Raw genomic sequence first — 17,163 nt, forward strand, 5'->3', positions numbered from 1 at the left:
ACTTTGCACTTGTTGCGGTCTTGCATGCGCCTCAAACTGAGCAAACCGTTCAGTCTTACAGGAACAGAGGCTATTTATAACGCCCGGAGCGGTTCCCATGAAAGCGCTTAGCCCAACCAAAACGTTTGCCCAGTTGGCTCAGGCTACAAACAGATTTGGCACAAACGCCAAAAATAACTGCGATGTGCGTCCAAGTGCAGCGTTATGTCGGTTCTCAAAAGCGTGTTGTCACTGGCCCTCATGGGAGGTGGAGTAACTTGCATTTCGTTCATGCAACTAATAATACTTTTAAAAAACATCTTGACTCAACGAACCTTTCATCTGCCAAATACACATTTTAGAGCCGTTATTATTTTATTCTAAGGAAAAGTACCTTTTTTAAGTAGACTCCTTTGTAAGCCTAATTTCAGGCTTTAAATCAAACTTGGAGCAGCTACTTGGTAGTTTTCTCACTCTGTGGCAGACCGTGTTCCCTGACTGAGTGGGAAATGCGCGCTCTGAGGGAACCGTGCACCCTCACAGGAATAAACCCCTGCACCGTGTAAGACGTGAGAGCAGAGGCACACACACACACACACACATGCACATACAGTCCTGGGAACTTTACCTCAGAGGTGGCCAGTAACAGGTACGTGGTCCACAGCAGGAAGTAACAAAGTATGGTTCTCATCTCCTTTTAATTTCGATTTAACCCCAAACAGGAAAAAGGTGCTGTTCTGTAGGAGCCCCTGAATCGCTCCTGGCCCCACAGGATCCACAACCATCCCCAGCCCGGGGAGAGAATCCGGGCTGTCAGAGCTGCTCAGCGGGCTCGGTCAGACTCCGGGTTGCACTTGCTTGTACAGCTGAAAATGTGAAGAGGCTGGAAGTTGCCTCTTCTTATTCACATTGGAGCAGCCCTGAGCTGTAGCCTGACGTGTAGCTCCTCAGGCGCAAGTGGAACAATCCTTATGGACGAGTCTGACGCGCATTGCACTTGTCCTTCACCCTGTTAGAAATGGCTTCAGATTTCAGCTCAGTTTACAACAAAAAGAAGCACGAGTTGAAGAATTACGCACGAATTTGACTATATTTCTTTGAATGTGTGAAATAGTCCTTAGAGTATATTCCAAATGAGCAGATCCTCTCAGAAAGTCACAAAGCAGAAAGTTGTCCGTGTTGGGCTATCCACAGTTTGTCTCACAGCAGCAGTGCGCACAGGTCCTTGGCTGTGTAGGACTCTGTAGTGAATGCAGTCAGAGCGCCTCTGAGCTGCTGGATATAGAGAGCCAGCAGCTCCGTGCCCGTTGCGCCTCCCCTCGCGTTTCGGTGATCGTGCATCTATTCAGCGAGGGGAGCTGGTTGGCTGACTGGATGACTTAAGACTTGAGAGTTTCTTCCCCACCCCCACCCCCACCCCTCCTTCAGCCTGTGTGTGCGTACATGTTCTTGAGCCCATTCACAGATTCAGGCTGTGTGAGTGATTGGAAAGGTGCACAACTGACCAATAAGTGTTCACAAAGCGAGATTTACAGCTAGAGTTTAATCAAACACGTGTCATTAGATTATCAAAGGAATGTGTAGAGTGGTAGATAAAAAATGGAGTGCACATTATCCATTATTTTGATGGCGTTCACAATGTAATAAACCTTGTAAAAGAAACCAAATGTGAAGTTTTGATCATCTTTTTGAAGTTTTAAAAAATGATTGATGTAATTTGCCTTGAATTAGTACAAACAGACAACTCTTAGCGTGTTTTTAAAATGTCTTTAAATATGTAAAGAAATGAGCAGAATTCTAAGACTGATGAGCAAAAAGAGGGAATGATGTAAGCGTCACCTACCTGTTCAACACCTGTAGCTGTGGACATGATTTTGGCCCACAGGAAGTGACTAGTTTACAGCAGGTTAACAACACTCTGGTCCTAACTTGTCATCAGTGAGCCAGAGGCTGTGCTGTGCTGGGAGGTCCAGGAGAAGAGCCTGAGGGACCGATAAACGAGACATACCTGCAGACTGCATGCACACACATTAGCCAGAGGTGACAATCAGCAGGGAGCCAGAGGTCAGCCAACCAGGTGGTCTGCCCTCCACCTTGTCCATTCAGCTGGATCACAGAGTGATAGGCCTGCCCGGGGCTGTTGTGGCTGGAAACACTTTCATGGAGAAAGCACTGAGCAGCTGGTGGAGTAATTAATGGAGCTATTTTAATAGGTCTATGAAGTTCATTTTAAGATGGTACCAGAGCTGAAGAATGAATGTGATGTTCTGTTTAAGACATTAAAGTTGTACCGCGCTCCTCCATTCACCTCCCTGCTACAATCATTCATTTCTCAGTTTATCTCTGAGTAACCGTAGGGATTTAACACCTTGATGCTACAGCAGAATGACTAACACAGGCCTGTGACAGCTAGCTTCATCACCATCACCATCATCATTTGAAGTGTCACTATGCCGTCACGGTTGCGCCACAGGTCAGCCTCCCTGCTGTCTGGAGCTTCACTCTCACTGAGACGCATGAATCATGACTCTTCATCGCATCGTGGTGGCAGGCGGGGGATCAGAGGAAGAGGTGAGAGAGCAGGCCACACAGCAGGAGTGAGTGGAGAGTGAAGGAGTGAGGAAGAGGAAAGAGGTTTTCATCATTTGATTTTTTTTTCTGTATTGTGACAGAAAATATTGCATTGTGTCATGTCTTATAGTATCATATCAGATAGGATTTTATTTTATCCTATAGTATCATATTGTATGATTGTGAATTATCTATTTATGTTGTATTGTATAGGTTCAAATCTAATCTCACAGCTCTTGTACAAATTGTAATTGATTAATCATAAGGCATCATACTATATTGTACCACATTAGATGTAAACTACTCCATTGTATTATTTTGTGTCATATTTCTCTGTTCTTAAATTGTATTCTATCTTCTTTGAAATGTCAGTAAAAAACACTAACTGATTCACATTATTTCCTATCATTTCTTTGGAATCCAACTGTATCAATGTTGTTTCTCTGAAATGTATCGTACCATTTGTATCATACCGTATCATGTTGTACTGTACTGTTATGTACTGTTATACTGTTATCATACTGTATGGTATTGTACTGAACACTGAATCATATATCATACCTTATCAAACCATACTGTTTTGCATGGTATAATATCCCACTGTACTAAATGGTATCATACTGTACCGTGCCGCACTGTATTGTATCATATCGTACCTTACAGTTTATTAATGTATCATGTGGTATCATACTGTACCGTACCGTACTGTATCATATCATAGCATATGATATAGTACCGTACTGTATCATACGGTATATACTGTACCGTGCCGCACTGTATTGTATCATATCGTATCTTACAGTATATTATTGTATCATATGGTATCATACTGTACCGTACTGTACTGTATCATATCATAGCATATCATATAGTTCCGCACTGTATCATATGGTATCATACTGTACCGTACCGTACTGTTTTGTATCACATCATAACATATGGTACCTTACTGTATCATACTGTATCATAATGTACCATACTGTACCATATCGTGTCATATCATATTGTTTTGTATTGTATTGTATCCGACTGAAATGAATGGTGTCATACTCTACTGTATAGTACCGTACTATATTGTATCATATCATATTGTATAGTATGGTACTATACTGTATCATATGGTATCTCTATCGCACCATACTGTACCAAATTGAATTGTACTGTGTTGTATGGTATCATACTATTAAATCTTTTCGCACTGTATCGTGTGATAAACTTGTATAAAAACTAAATTGGGTCTTTGTAGAGGAAGCTATGGTTACCTATGTTTTTAGTTAGCTAACTAGTTTTTAGTTATTAGTGTTATTGTGTATAAGCACACTGTTTTTTGTTATTGTTTTTTTTACTCAAATAGGTGTATGGGCAGTGTCACTAAATGTGGCTAATGGGTCAAAGTTTTAAAAATGTTGTATCATGAGATTAAGAGGCAGGGTCCTGGGAGGGTGTTGAATCTTTTTGTAGGGTATTGTTTCTTTGGTATCCAAATGTTTTTTATTTCTTTTCTATGGTATCACTTCTCATCTCGTACTGTATTGTATTGCGTCATTACTACGTTGAATCCTTTTGTATTTTGCCATATGTTTTCTGATATTATAACTTACATCGTATTGCAACACATCATAAAAGACAGAACATTTTCTAAGATTAAAATAAACTAAGGTGAATAACCTTTTCTCCTTTGCTCTTATCTCTCTGGTGATGTAATAAATGTAAGACAGCTTTCTCTAAGGTGAGTTTTGCCCTTTTTCCATATGATTTGAAGATGTGCAGAAAGAAAAAAATCTTTGATGCTTTCATTCCCTTCAGTTTTTTAGGTGTGGAGGAAAATTTGTTGTGACTTTCGATGGAACTTTTCCTTTGCCAAAAAAAATATATTCATATATGAATACTCTTTTCATGGATTATAGATTATAGCTGTTGCCTTTAGATAATTTTGTTGAAATAGATCATAACCTCTCTTTAATCTTGAGGATGGTAGAGGTGTAAAGGGGAAACCGAAAAGTCAATAAATATAAAGATGATGGAGTGTACAGTCTATTTTCTCTTCCTCTCCATCCTTCTTCTCTGTGTGAGCTGTGTTAGAAACATGTTTACTCGCAACCGAGGTCTGTGTACCTAACAACATTAACCCCATTAAATGCTTTTATAGATGCTGCTGCACAGTAAATCGAAGCCATAAAGATGTAGCAGAGAAGACGCTCTCTGAGCGAGCTGATGACTCTCGTTTCTCTCCCCCTGGGGCCACACATAGCTCCCAGTGAGAAATGCTGGAAAGAGGCAGTCAAAGTTTCTAAGAATGTGGCGGATATGAGTTGCTTTGTCTCTGGGGGATTGGAGAGTCTTAGTCTGGATGACGTGTGTCTGCTCTTATCATTGATTTTTCATGGTGGGAAGGAGTCAGCATTGGAGGAGTTATAACCTTTAAAGCCTGATTCATAACCCTGAAACGTGAGATTTTATTTAGATGTCAGAGCATAGCTTTAGATCTCTTTCTGGTCACAACCAGCTGATGAAGAACAAGGTTCAAGACTAGGAAAGAAGGCAAGTTCAGAGATAGCTTTACAGTCTTTCAAATTGTACGGTTATACTGATAAAACATGAATTAAAAACAGACAGCAACATAAACAGAAAAAAGAGTAAAGATACACTTATGGAGGAAGAAAAAAAATAAATGTGTTCTCAAAATAAGCTTGACATCTCAGCCTAAGGAGTTATCCAGAAGTTCTTATTTTAGCTACATTGGTAAAGTTTTCGTGAGAAATTGCATGTTTTTATATTTAAATATACTGAGAGATGTTTGGTATCTGGACCTATCAGAATTTTGATGAATGCACTCCAAAAGATTTGATTTTTGCAGTGACTAAAGCTTTTGAAAGTAGGAGTTACAGTGGGACTAAAAGAAATCCTTCATTTTAATCCCATCTCTAATTTTAAAACTAAATATGAAAACAGGAAGTGGCTGCATACTAATATTAGTTGTGCAAGGATGTTACTAATCGAGTTGTCAAACATGTTTTTCGACCGACATAAAGCAAGTAGTCACTCAATTGTGTTTTTCTTTGTTTATACATTTATCAAAGGAAAAGAGATAAATTCATCAGGCTGTGAATGTTCTCGTGATGGGAAGTTCGACTCATTTCAGTGAGCTGATTCTTTTGGCTCAGTTCCCAAAAGAAAAGCCCACTCTTTTGGCTCTGAAATGTCTCCTAATTCAGTGTTATTTGTAGTCTAGTATTTTGGATTATCTTCACAAATATGAAGATCTGTTGATTGATAAACCTTTATGCATTCAGTGTTTTTATGAAAAGCCTCACAAATTGCCTCATTTTGTGTCTTTTCTGTTACAAAAGCGGGGATTCCAACTTTTGCTTATTTTAATCAAACTTTTTGCACAAGAAAATAAAAAATAAATAAAAATAAATAAATAAATACTGATCCAGATGCTGTTTTAAATTTCTGTGTTTTTACTCTCCTCCTCACCACTGTCTGCTGTCTTACTGAGTGGGGCCAAGACGCATTACCTGAGTGTCTTAGTGTCTTACTTAGTGCCCCCCCTCTCTGCTGTCACATAATGGTATGATCTTGTATCCTCACATGCATGGCTGCCATGCTGTCAATTAAAACAAAGTTCTGCCATGAGTACAGCTAAGGGACTGAGTGAGAGCTGAGCAATGAAAGGAAAATTGTTTGGAGTCAGCACTTCGGATTCACAACAAAGCATCAGCTCCAAGAGCCACATCTTTCAAGCACAACACATCTCTAGAATGTTTTACCTTAAAAATATATTTAAAAATGTTCACAATACTCAAAAACAGTGTTGCAAAATTCAAGGAATTTTCAGCTGAAAACTTTTGCTGGGAATTTTTATTAACTGCATTTATCTGAATTTTCCCTCACAAAGTCTAACTGTCATTAATGTCAGCAGAAATATTTTTCCATAAGCAAAACATACATGCTTATTTGCCTGACACAACTTCAAACATTAAAATGCATGCATGGTAAAAAAAAAAAAAAAAAAAAAAAAAGAAGAAGAAGAAGAAGAAGAAAAAATAGAAAGAAGAAAATTTGAAAGAGTACTTTATGACTGGTCGTCATCTTTAGTGTCACAAACAGCTTTTTCTACAGAACAACAAAATACACGAGTGATGAAATCAATTCAATTTTTAGAAAAGTTCTTTTAAGTTGACAGGAACAAATCCTGAAAAATTCCAATCTTCCTTAGCCTGAATTCCCTTGGAAATTTCTGGAAAACTTTACTGAAATTTACCCATTATTTCCACCCCTGCAACCCTACTCAGAAAGCAGATGCAGTCTTTGTCAAATTTATGCATAAATAACAAATTCCTGTTTTTTTATCCAACCAAAAAAGAGAAAGAAAGAAAGAAAAAAAAAGGAATAACGTTTTCAGCTATTTATTTTTTAAACTCCGCCCCTTTCACCAAGATAAACAGCTGTATTAAGGCATCACTTCTAACCTAATTAAGACGCTCTGAGGTCAGACTGCAGACTTTGAGACAGTAACTGATCCAAATCATTAAGGGCCATAAACATACTCTTTTCAGACTCATCGTATCTGTAAATGTGTCTTATCTCAGACATTTTTTATTACCTTCACAAAGTCCTCACACCTGTTGGATGGACTCAAAGCTAATAGCCAGGTATCTCAGTGTGGTAAGTGTTATAACAAACACATTATCATCCATAACCCAATCTCTGCTTGATCCCAGCTGCAGCTGAACTCTGACCTGCACAGAAAGCAAAGAATCTCACACTTCAGTGTTCTGAGGGACCATAAAAAGATAGCACAGTCGACAATAGAAACCCAGAGTACTGATAGCTACGCATTCTCCAGCATTATGACCCCTGCAACTGTTTCATTTCCTCGCCACTGACAGCTATTACATATTTTCCACTGGGCATCCCCGGTCTGTGACACCTCATAATGTGTGGATTGCCTTGCAACAGAGAAACAAACACAGATCTTAACCTGGTGTCTCCCTCAGCACCGCCCAGCCACATCATAAGCCTGCATGAGTCACGGACTCAAGGAGCAGGTCCTCCTCCTCCTCAGGGGAGAATTAGCTCCTTTAACCAAGGCTCAAACCAGCTCATCAGGGCCCATGATGACAAAGTTGGATCTATTAGTGGGTTGTGTGTTGGAGCTTTTAGTGGGGAGCTTCGTGTTCTTGACACAAGCGTGTGTCTTGTAATAGGCCCATTAGAAACAGCGGTCACATTTATGGCTGGGTTACTCATGTACACACTCACATTCACACACACGCAGAAGGGTAAGTAATTCAGGTGAAATTTCCCAGGAGCAAAGGTGCATTCCTGAGGCTGGTAGCGATATAGATTGGACTTGGAAATTATCCAGAGCAGAGTGCATATCCAGGGCAACTTCTGCACACATAAACAAGCAGCCACACAGCAGTCACACGATCACACGGCGCAGGAAAAAAAAAAACCTCAAACGTTCTGAGGGGAGGCCAAGTACAGCAGCTCTACCTACAACTGGTGCTGGACGCAGCTGCTCTTTTATAGGAATGATTACTGGCAGCCATTTACAGGCCTTCATCTCTCTAACATCCATAGTAACCTGAATTAAGTGCTCTGTGGGGCCTCCCTGCACTCCCCCGGACCCCTCTTTTCCTTTAAAGCACTATAGGTGTGCAGGCATTAAAAGCAGCACAATGCCTGACTGCTCTTTCATGAGTCACAAAAGCACAGTCAAGTTCACCTCTGGGATCAGAAATCAGGCCACATGCGCACATTAACGCACAGAGCCGGTGGTACAAGGTATGCGAGGCAAACCCCCAGCTGCAACACATTACGCGCCGCAGCAGCACACTTCAGTAGTTAAGGGACCGCGGCATCCTCTCTGTGTGATCTAAAGATCCGTCAGGCTGCGGTCTGCTCGTGTCATAACGCTGCCGCGACTTCTCACTCTGTGCTCCTCTGTGAAAGCCATCCCCGGCTATAAAAAGGTTTTTTGGTGCGAGGGAGAAATGACACCAGTGAGAGAAATTTCCGGGAACACAGTGGAAGAAATCCCATTTTGTGTTTGCGATTTAACTCCATCCAGCTCTTGTGCATTCAGGGGGGGTTGCAAAGGTCAGAGAAGTGCTTGTGATAGTAATCACCAACCTCAAGAAAAGCTTGGAAAGAGGCAAAGTCTCAGTCAAGAGGAAATCCCTGTGCAGTATCTGATTGAGAAATGCTCGGATAATTTTTAGAAAAAGCAAGTTGGTGATTTAGAAGAAGTCATTTCATCATTTCATTTTCCATCACTTATCCAGGTCCGCGGGGGCAGCAGTGCCATCAGTGAAGACCAATGACCCCTGTCCCCGGCCACTTCCCACTTCTGGCGGGATACCAAGGCGTTCCCAGGCCAGTTGAGAGATATAATCATTCCAGCCGGTCCTGGGTTTGCCCGGGGGTCTCCTCCTGGTTGGACGTGCCCGAAACACCTCCCCAGGGAGGCATCCAGGAGGTATCCTCACCAGATGCCCGAACCACCTCATCTAGCTTCTCTCGATGCGGAGGAGCAGCAGCTCTACTCTGAGCCTCTCCCAGATGTCTGAGCCCCAAAACCTATTCCTTATGCTGAGCCCAGACACCCTGCAGAGGAAACCTATCTCAGCCGCTTGTATCCGCGATGTTGTTCTTTCGGTCACTACCCACAGCTCATGGTCATAGGTAAGGGTCGGAACGTAGATTGACCGGTAAACTGAGAGCCTTGCCTGCTGGCTCAGCTCTCTCTTCACCACAACAGACCAGTATAGCGTCGGCATCACTGCTGACGCCACTGTCTGTCAATCTCTTGCTCTATTTTCCCCTCACTCATGAACAAGACCCTGAGATACTTGAACTCCACCACTTGGGGCAAAGACTTTCTCCCAACCTGGAGTGGGCAGTCCATCCTTTTCAGATTGAGAACCATGACCTCAGACTTAGAGGTGCTCATCCTGGCTGCTTCACACTCGGCTGCAAACCTCCTCAGTGCGAGCTGGAGGTCAGTGTTCGATGAGGCCAACAGGACCACATCATCTGCAAAAAGCCTGAGATCCCCAAACCTGACTCCATCCACCACTTGACTGTGCCTAGAAACCCTGTCCATAAAAGTAATGAACAGAATCCAGATTAAGGAGAAGTTTAAAATGTTAAACAGTAAAGTGGGGGTCAAAATAAACAAAGTGACCTCAGCAAAAATGCACGCTAAAGTGCCTTTTGGTAGTGAAATTACATGCTAAAGTGCCCCCCTGGTAGCCACAGTGAGTGCTAAAGTGTCCACTTTGGAGCCAGAATGCATAATAAATGCCCTCTTCAGAGCCAAATCATGCAATAAAGTGCTCTTTTGGGAGCCAAAATGTGCACTAAGGCCTCATTTATAGGTTTTTATCCGAAAACACTAAAACACAGTGGAAAAAAAATCTGCATTTACACAAAAAAACAGAGGGACTGAAAATGATGTAGTTAGGATGCCAGGCCTGTAGTTGGCGCTGTAACTGGCTTGTCCAGAAGCAGCTTTTGGTAGATCTCCACCGAAGTAGAGTTGAGCTGATCATCTGGTGTATTGGGGAAAACTAAGAGCAGAAGTGAAGCAACAGATGCTCATTCTGTTAAAGACAGTCAGCAGATTCAGCAGCACAAGCACAACATGGTATGATTATAACAACGGTACTGGAAGCCATTTTCAAAAGTTTGCGTTTTAGGTCGGCTGAAATGCCTTTTCCGTCAAAATCTGATGCCCAAACGCAACAAAAATTTTGAGTTTCACCTCAAAAACATTGCTGTGTAAACAGCCCCTTAGGTGACTTCCTGGGTGGAAAAACCAAACTAAACTGCTCCTTGGGTGACACCATAGACTGTATAAAAAATGGACATAGTCTCCCTGACGTCACCCGTCTGTTTCTGAAACAGAAAATGAAGCACTTCGCTATAGCGGCCATATTGGTAGTGGCAAGGACTTCACTTATAGCTATAGGGCACCTGTCGGTCACGTGACCATTAGCTGTGCCTCTGATTGGGCGAGCTTGTGATCTTAATATCCTCTGAACGGCCGAGTTAGGAAAAAAATTCACCCCCCGTACAGTGTGTGCTGATTGTAAAATTAGCGATTCAGACAGGAGACGTCTTTTGAACCAGGCTGTAAATAGGTTAATTTCTGCTGTGAAAATGGCCTTTTTTTGGCTTGGTGTGTTTGTGACTTCCGCTACTTCTGGAGCCAGTCTCAAGCGAACTCTCCAGAAAAAGCAGATTTTAGCACTTCCGCATGGTCTCATATTCTTAGACCAGATGTTGCTGCTTGGTTGACACAAACACACTCTTGAGTGCCTTTGAAAACAAGTGAAACTTTGTGCACTCTTCAGATAAATGCGCCCCAAATATAAGGAATCTTAAAAATATCTTTGCATGATGTATGGGGGATGTTTTTTCTTTGATTGTTTTTTGGGTTTTTTTTTTTTTGATTATTTGATGCTAAGGCTAGTAACATGGTCAAATGCCATGAGACCCAGGCAACCTTAGCAACGATGCAGAGCACACACTGCCATGCACTGTTTTGACTCTGACACACACAGATGAGGTAGGGTTAATTTTTTAATCTCAGATGAAAAGTTAAGGTCTTTGCACACACATATATGTATATATATATATATATATATATATATATATATATATATATATATATATATATATATATATATATATTTTTTTTTTTTTTTTTTTTTTCGGATTTTATCACAAAAACCTGAAAGGCAATCACCAAGGAAGTGTTCAGTAGGAAATGTTTTGCATGTGCAGGTGAAAGCCTTACATTTGTGCATGAGAAACTTGAAATAATGTGAACTATTCCTTTAGACCTCCAACCTGACACCTATATGCACTTTTTATTGAAATCACAAATGGAGTGTATTTAAAGGACTCTACACTGACGAGACAATCAGACATATTAATGCTTACATTTGCACACCTGCCCTCTCTCATGAACATTCTCCAATTTCCACAAATGGACAGACCGACAGCCATGAAGCAATTCAAACACATGTCCTTACATGCAGCTCCCGTCCCCCCGTCCTAGCTCCTTTCCCCCGTAAAACACTACCTCTTTCTTCTCTATGAACAAAAAAAAAAAAACACTCTCTTTTTGCACACACAAATACACACACACTCACACGGAAAACAGGGGACTTCCAGGGACTGAGAAATAGCAGCGTAATTGCCGGTGCTCTGTTGTCTATCAAGACCTGACCTTTTCAACATGTGTGTGCCGTGTTGGGAGCAGTGGGAACCAGCAAAGAGGAAGACAGGGGTCTCCCCGACTCTGTGGTGGTCTGACCCAATCTAACCCCCTTATTTCTTCACTCTTACCCCCTCCTCAAAAAAAAAAAAACAGTGGGAACTCCCACTGTGCCGCCATGTTCTGCGGGTTCGGGGAGGTGGACACAGCTTACCCACAAATCAGGCTGTTGGCAGGGGGACATCAAAGGCGGGACCGGATGATGTGGAAGGGACAGGGGGACACAGAGCAACCCTGTCTGACTGCAGTCCCATGAGGATGGAGGAAAGTTTGAGGTCTGTGTGTCGAGCCCAGACATTATAGTGGCACAAATGTAAGCTTTCTGTTGGTGCCAATGGGAAAATAGCAGAGTAGTATTGCCTTACATGAATCTGGCCCTGAAATAAGGACATTAAAGACTGAAACATATACAGGGACATACTCATAATAAACAGAAAGGACACTTTTAGGATTATGCGCCTGTGGTACAGAGAGAAAATGGCTTTGACTAGCTGGGAAAAGTTATCCAAACAAATATCAAGAAAGCAATATAGAGAGCAAAAACTAATAAAAAATATATATTTATCACAAGCAAAACGTGCCCCTCACAGACTCAATGAAAAGCCGTCTTTGTGTCACTTCCTGACAGACAAGCTCAGCTCTCAGAGGGGGCAAACAGAACTGTCCTCAGAAAAGTATTAGGAGCTTTTAAGCCCATAATTACACCAATTGGCATGTCAGATGGGGCTTTCACTTCGTTATTTACCCTTCCTTCTCTCCTTGTCTTTCACTCGCTGAGCCCCCAACCCCTCCCCACAAATGCTGATGATGCACGGGTCTAAAGATGGAGGAACTAGTGGAGGAAGTGATGATGATGGTGGTGATGTGCAGGTGGGAGAGGGCAGGGTTCAGTTCTGCGGGGGTATTAAGAAGAGATTTCTCTGCTTGACTTGAGCGACATTAGCTATCCGTGACAGGGATGAAGACGAGAGAAAACCAGGGGGTGGAGACCGGGAAAGGTCTAAAAGAAAAGAATCAAATCAAAGAAATCCCCCAGATTAAAAAGCAGTTTCAGACTCCAGTTAAAACCACCTGATTATTCTGCTAAAGACGTTCTGCAGCACCAACTTACTGAGCCATAAAAGCAGTCATACTCCAGGAAAAACCCTACAGAGTTTATGGGTTGACTGTGATACTGTTTGCACGCATTGTGGAAACAATTAGCGGTATTAATAAAAGCCCCCTGCCAAGAGAGCTCACTAGCTGGTCTGGAAACAGCACTGTACCAGTCTTTAAAAATAATTACAGCCTCTTGAATTCATGCTGTTGGTACTGGAGGCTTTGAGGGTTGTAGTTTTTAAGGTGGGGCTGAATGAGGTACTTGTCAATGAGAAGTTATCCACAGAGAATGACAATTAGCTCAACCTCATGAGATGAGAAAACTAACAGACTGTGACATATCAATCATAAAATGATATATTCAGCCAATGATGATAAAAAAAACAAACAACAGACTTCTGCAGACACCAGTGACTGCAGGTGCAGCTCAGGTTAGCAGACGAAGAAAGAGCAGATCCATCCAAGTTTCCGGGCAATGATTTTAAAGGTTTATTTATGCTCAGTGTTACGTACAGATACAGATACAGATACGGATGGAGCGTTCTGTCCATGCCCTGCATTTATTTTGTCCATATTTCTGCACATTTCCATAATGCCTACAGATACAGACCAAACAGAGCAGTACCACGGGAAACTGCTGGTACTACCCAATACTAAGCTGAAGTGAGACATGGAGAAAAAGTAACATTGGCCTATAATACTGCCTCCGTTTTTGTCTTTTAATACATCTTCCACAGTCGCCATGTTTGTTTTTTAATTACGTTGTCATAAACTTTTGACTCTGGGCTGAATCCCTCACCTGCCCTATGGAAGTATGTGAGCATTGACGGTAACGCCTGAAATACACCAGATATGCCTGCAGTGCAACTCCATTGCACTGAGTCTTGACTGCGTTCGTCAACTTACACCAGCTGAGTGTTAAGTCCAACAAGCTGCATGACTGACTATGATGGGTACCGAATTAGGGACTTTTATAGGTACCTATGAAAGGTAGGAATTCTGTCAAAAGTACCAGGTACCGATTCAGGTAAAAGCAAAAGGTACCATGTTTAGGTCCCTAAATGCATCCTTGTGGCTGTGAGGGAGTGGAATAGTAGGCGATTTTTCATGCTGGACATGAACACAGCATTACAAGGTTATATACTGAAGAATAGATATGTAAAATTAAAAACAATTTACATTTTATTATCAAACAATTTTTTTTTTTACTGCATAAACAAACAAAAGTACAGAAAATTGTTTCAGTTGAGTACCGATACCAATTGCCATTATACCGGGAATCGGTACCGTGTCGCTCCAAATGTGAAAGGTACTCGTTCCTATGACTGACAGACAGTGGGAGTCACAGACCGAGGAGTTCCTGCGCTCCCCTCTCCATTGATAAGTCTCTCTTCATTCATGTTGGGCTTTAAAACCTCAAACCTGTTGACTCCTGGTCTGGCTCCGCTCATTATGTCTGTTTGTCATCATAGTCAAGATAAATACAAACCAATTTTGACACAGTTTGTTTCATTTTGAAAGTCACTGGGTGTTTTTAGGTAGTTTCCGGTCGCGACTTCCTGTCCAGCTCAATCTTCCCTACACTGAATTTATGCGTCACAGCTTCGCGTCCATCAAAAATAGGATGGCTGTGTATTACCTGCGACACAACGGGTCAGCCACACAGACGTATTGCAACAGGACGAATCCTGTGTAAGTTGACAGATGATTTGAATAAAACCTATTTGATCTGTTTGCCATAACGGAGCAGAGACGGACTGTAGACGCATCCGGTGTATTTTAGCTGTAACATCATTTGAAAAGGACAGATACATTTTCATATGCAAAGGGACTATAAATGGGCCTTAAATCACCTCTAGCACCTCTGTATAAGTACAAAGGTGTTGTGATGGCAGAGCACAGTTTCAGCACTATTGTGGAGTTGCAATCAAGGGGCAACATCTGGTTTTGAAAAGTGAAGCCTATGTGGATTTGCTTAAGATGCTGTTTATTGACGAACTGCATGAGGCTGGCCGCAGAAAGACTGGAAACCACGTACAGACCGAGCCAAAAACACAATTTACAGCATTAAAAAAACAAATGAATAAAATAAAATTTAAAAGAAAGTTTCAGTCTGAAATTAATTTTGCTTTTGGCACACACTGTACATGGGGTGAATTTTTTCTAACTTAGCCATTTAGAAGTTATAAAGATCGTTTGATTGTCCAATCAGTAACACAGCTCAGCTCACATGACTGACGGGCACCCAGTGGCTGTTAAAATGGAAGCTCAAAGCCTGTGTCATGTCCAATATGGCTGCATCCCACAATTGGCTTCTTTTCACTGCATCAGGAACAGATGGGTGATGTCACGGAGAATACATCTATATTTTATACGGTCTATGGTTGCACTGTGGGCCATCCCAGTCAAAAAGTGTTGACATCTCGCTAACTTTCATCTCTCATACACACCTTTCTTTTTTTCTTTTTAACAAATCTTTGTTTACTTTTTGGATTGAGAAATTAAGTGTAGGAATAAATAATCAGAAAGCATCTCGAACCAAATTCAGCTGAGGATGATCACCCCACTCACTGTGCACCACAAGAAAAGCCCACACGTCTTTAATGACAAAAGATCTGAGCCCTGATGCAGAGAATGGCCCACTGGGGACATGTGTGTGAATATTTGTGTACACCAAGGTTTGTTGTAGGATCTGAGAATCAAATTAGAAAAATAACATTTTTGGGTTTTTGAGACTTTGATGCCTGCCCACACCATCATTATGGTACACAGACCAGAACCATAATAACACCTCCTCCTCCTCCTCCTCCTCCTTCTCCTTCTTCTCTTCTCCAAGGACTCAAGATGAAGTGTCAAAATCCCAAAGCAGAAGGAGATCACAACAAACTGATTCTGAACAGGAAGTGGCTCCATTATGGGCTTAAAGATAGCAGAGAGTGCTCTCTGGTTACAGCTCTCCTTCAAATCCACACATTCCTGCAGGGTTTAGGGCGAGCCGGGTCACCCCTGTGGACTCTGCACCCCAGCCACTGCCTCAGCCGGGGGGCATGGCTCAGGGTGCTGCCCAGACACCGAGGGGATTTGGGGGAGTCCTAGAAGAGGGGCTGGAAGGCTGTGGATTTCTGGGGTGGCCTTATCATCAGGAGCTGCTTGACAGCCTTTGTCTTGTGACTTTGCACACCTGCATCGAGTGGAGGTGTTCTAGGGGATGAGATAAACGCTCAGGGATGTGAGGGAAGACTTAGCAGAGCTGTCACTTTTAATAAAGACTGGGAACATGTTCAGTCCTGGTGAGGAGGCTTGAAAGTCACCCAAATGGCACCCATGTCACCAAAGCAGGTGGAGAAATTTGAAAAACTCATCCAGAGTATCTTAAAACCAAACATCTATTAACATTATCTGACCATTCAACCATCAGTTCATCAGGGAACAGAGTTCGACTACTTTTACGGTCCACACTTAAACCCCCAATGATTCCTCAGAGAGTGGGCAGCACTGGAAAGAAACAATCGAGTGGATTGCTGAGCTGCCTCTCACGGGAGTAGAGTCACATTCAAAGTGAAGAGATGGATTGTGCTGGGTCCAGATCGACGTAGGCAGGAGATTGCAGAGTCATGTGCACCATGGAATATCTCACTCAGAAAAATGTCACTGACTATTTTTTTCCCCCTTGGAGCATGCTGAAAATCAGGAGAACATTTCAGGCTTTTGTTTGTTTTTTCTACACTTCAGTTGGAGGCGAGTCACCACGGCTCTGGAGGCTGGGAATTGCTTTGAAACTGAGGCCAAAATTGAGGCGATGTCAGGGGGGGCCCGGTCTCAGTGTTGGTAAATGTATACAAGTGAATTATTTACTTGTCGTCCGGCAGGAAATGAGGAACGATAACAAGCTTGGGAAAGAAAAGCAGAAAAACAAACAGATTGTATCTCATCCCCTTGTTCGTTTCTTTGCTTTCTCTCGTTTCTTTTTGGGGGGCAGACGCCGTGTTCTGCAGACACACTTGGCAAGGAAAGAGACTCCTTGCAACAGGAGCAGGAGGAGGATATGAGTTTGAAGTCAATCATTTGAAATTTTGACACAACGGTACAAACATAGCTTAGGCCCCTTTTACTCAACAACTTTTCATCCAAAAACACTGAAACACAGTGAAAATAAAAATCTGCGTTTACACAGAAACGCTGTAATAAGTACGCCAGGCCTGTAGGTGGCGCTATAA

The 17,163-nt window shown here is 42.1% G+C and overlaps 1 protein-coding gene across 3 annotated transcripts in view; it reads right to left on the reverse strand.

Moving 5' to 3' along the window:
- The window catches only part of pdgfab (platelet-derived growth factor alpha polypeptide b), a 29,074-nt gene extending 27,854 nt beyond the window's left edge, over positions 1-1,220 (reverse strand). For all 3 annotated transcript variants that reach the window (XR_012599975.1, XR_012599974.1, XM_074695809.1), the window contains exon 1: positions 608-1,220. Coding sequence is in view for 1 of the 3 variants with exons in the window: in XM_074695809.1 (XP_074551910.1) it covers positions 608-670 (63 nt within the window). In the remaining 2 variants the exon portion in view is untranslated. The remainder of the gene's footprint in view (positions 1-607) is intronic.
- Between the last annotated feature and the right edge of the window lie 15,943 nt (positions 1,221-17,163).

This window comes from Halichoeres trimaculatus, unplaced genomic scaffold (genome assembly GCF_033239565.1).
Source record: "Halichoeres trimaculatus isolate MK-OKI-2021-1 unplaced genomic scaffold, fHalTri1.1 fHalTri1_scaffold_20, whole genome shotgun sequence".
In the NCBI taxonomy this organism is placed as follows: domain Eukaryota; kingdom Metazoa; phylum Chordata; class Actinopteri; order Labriformes; family Labridae; genus Halichoeres; species Halichoeres trimaculatus.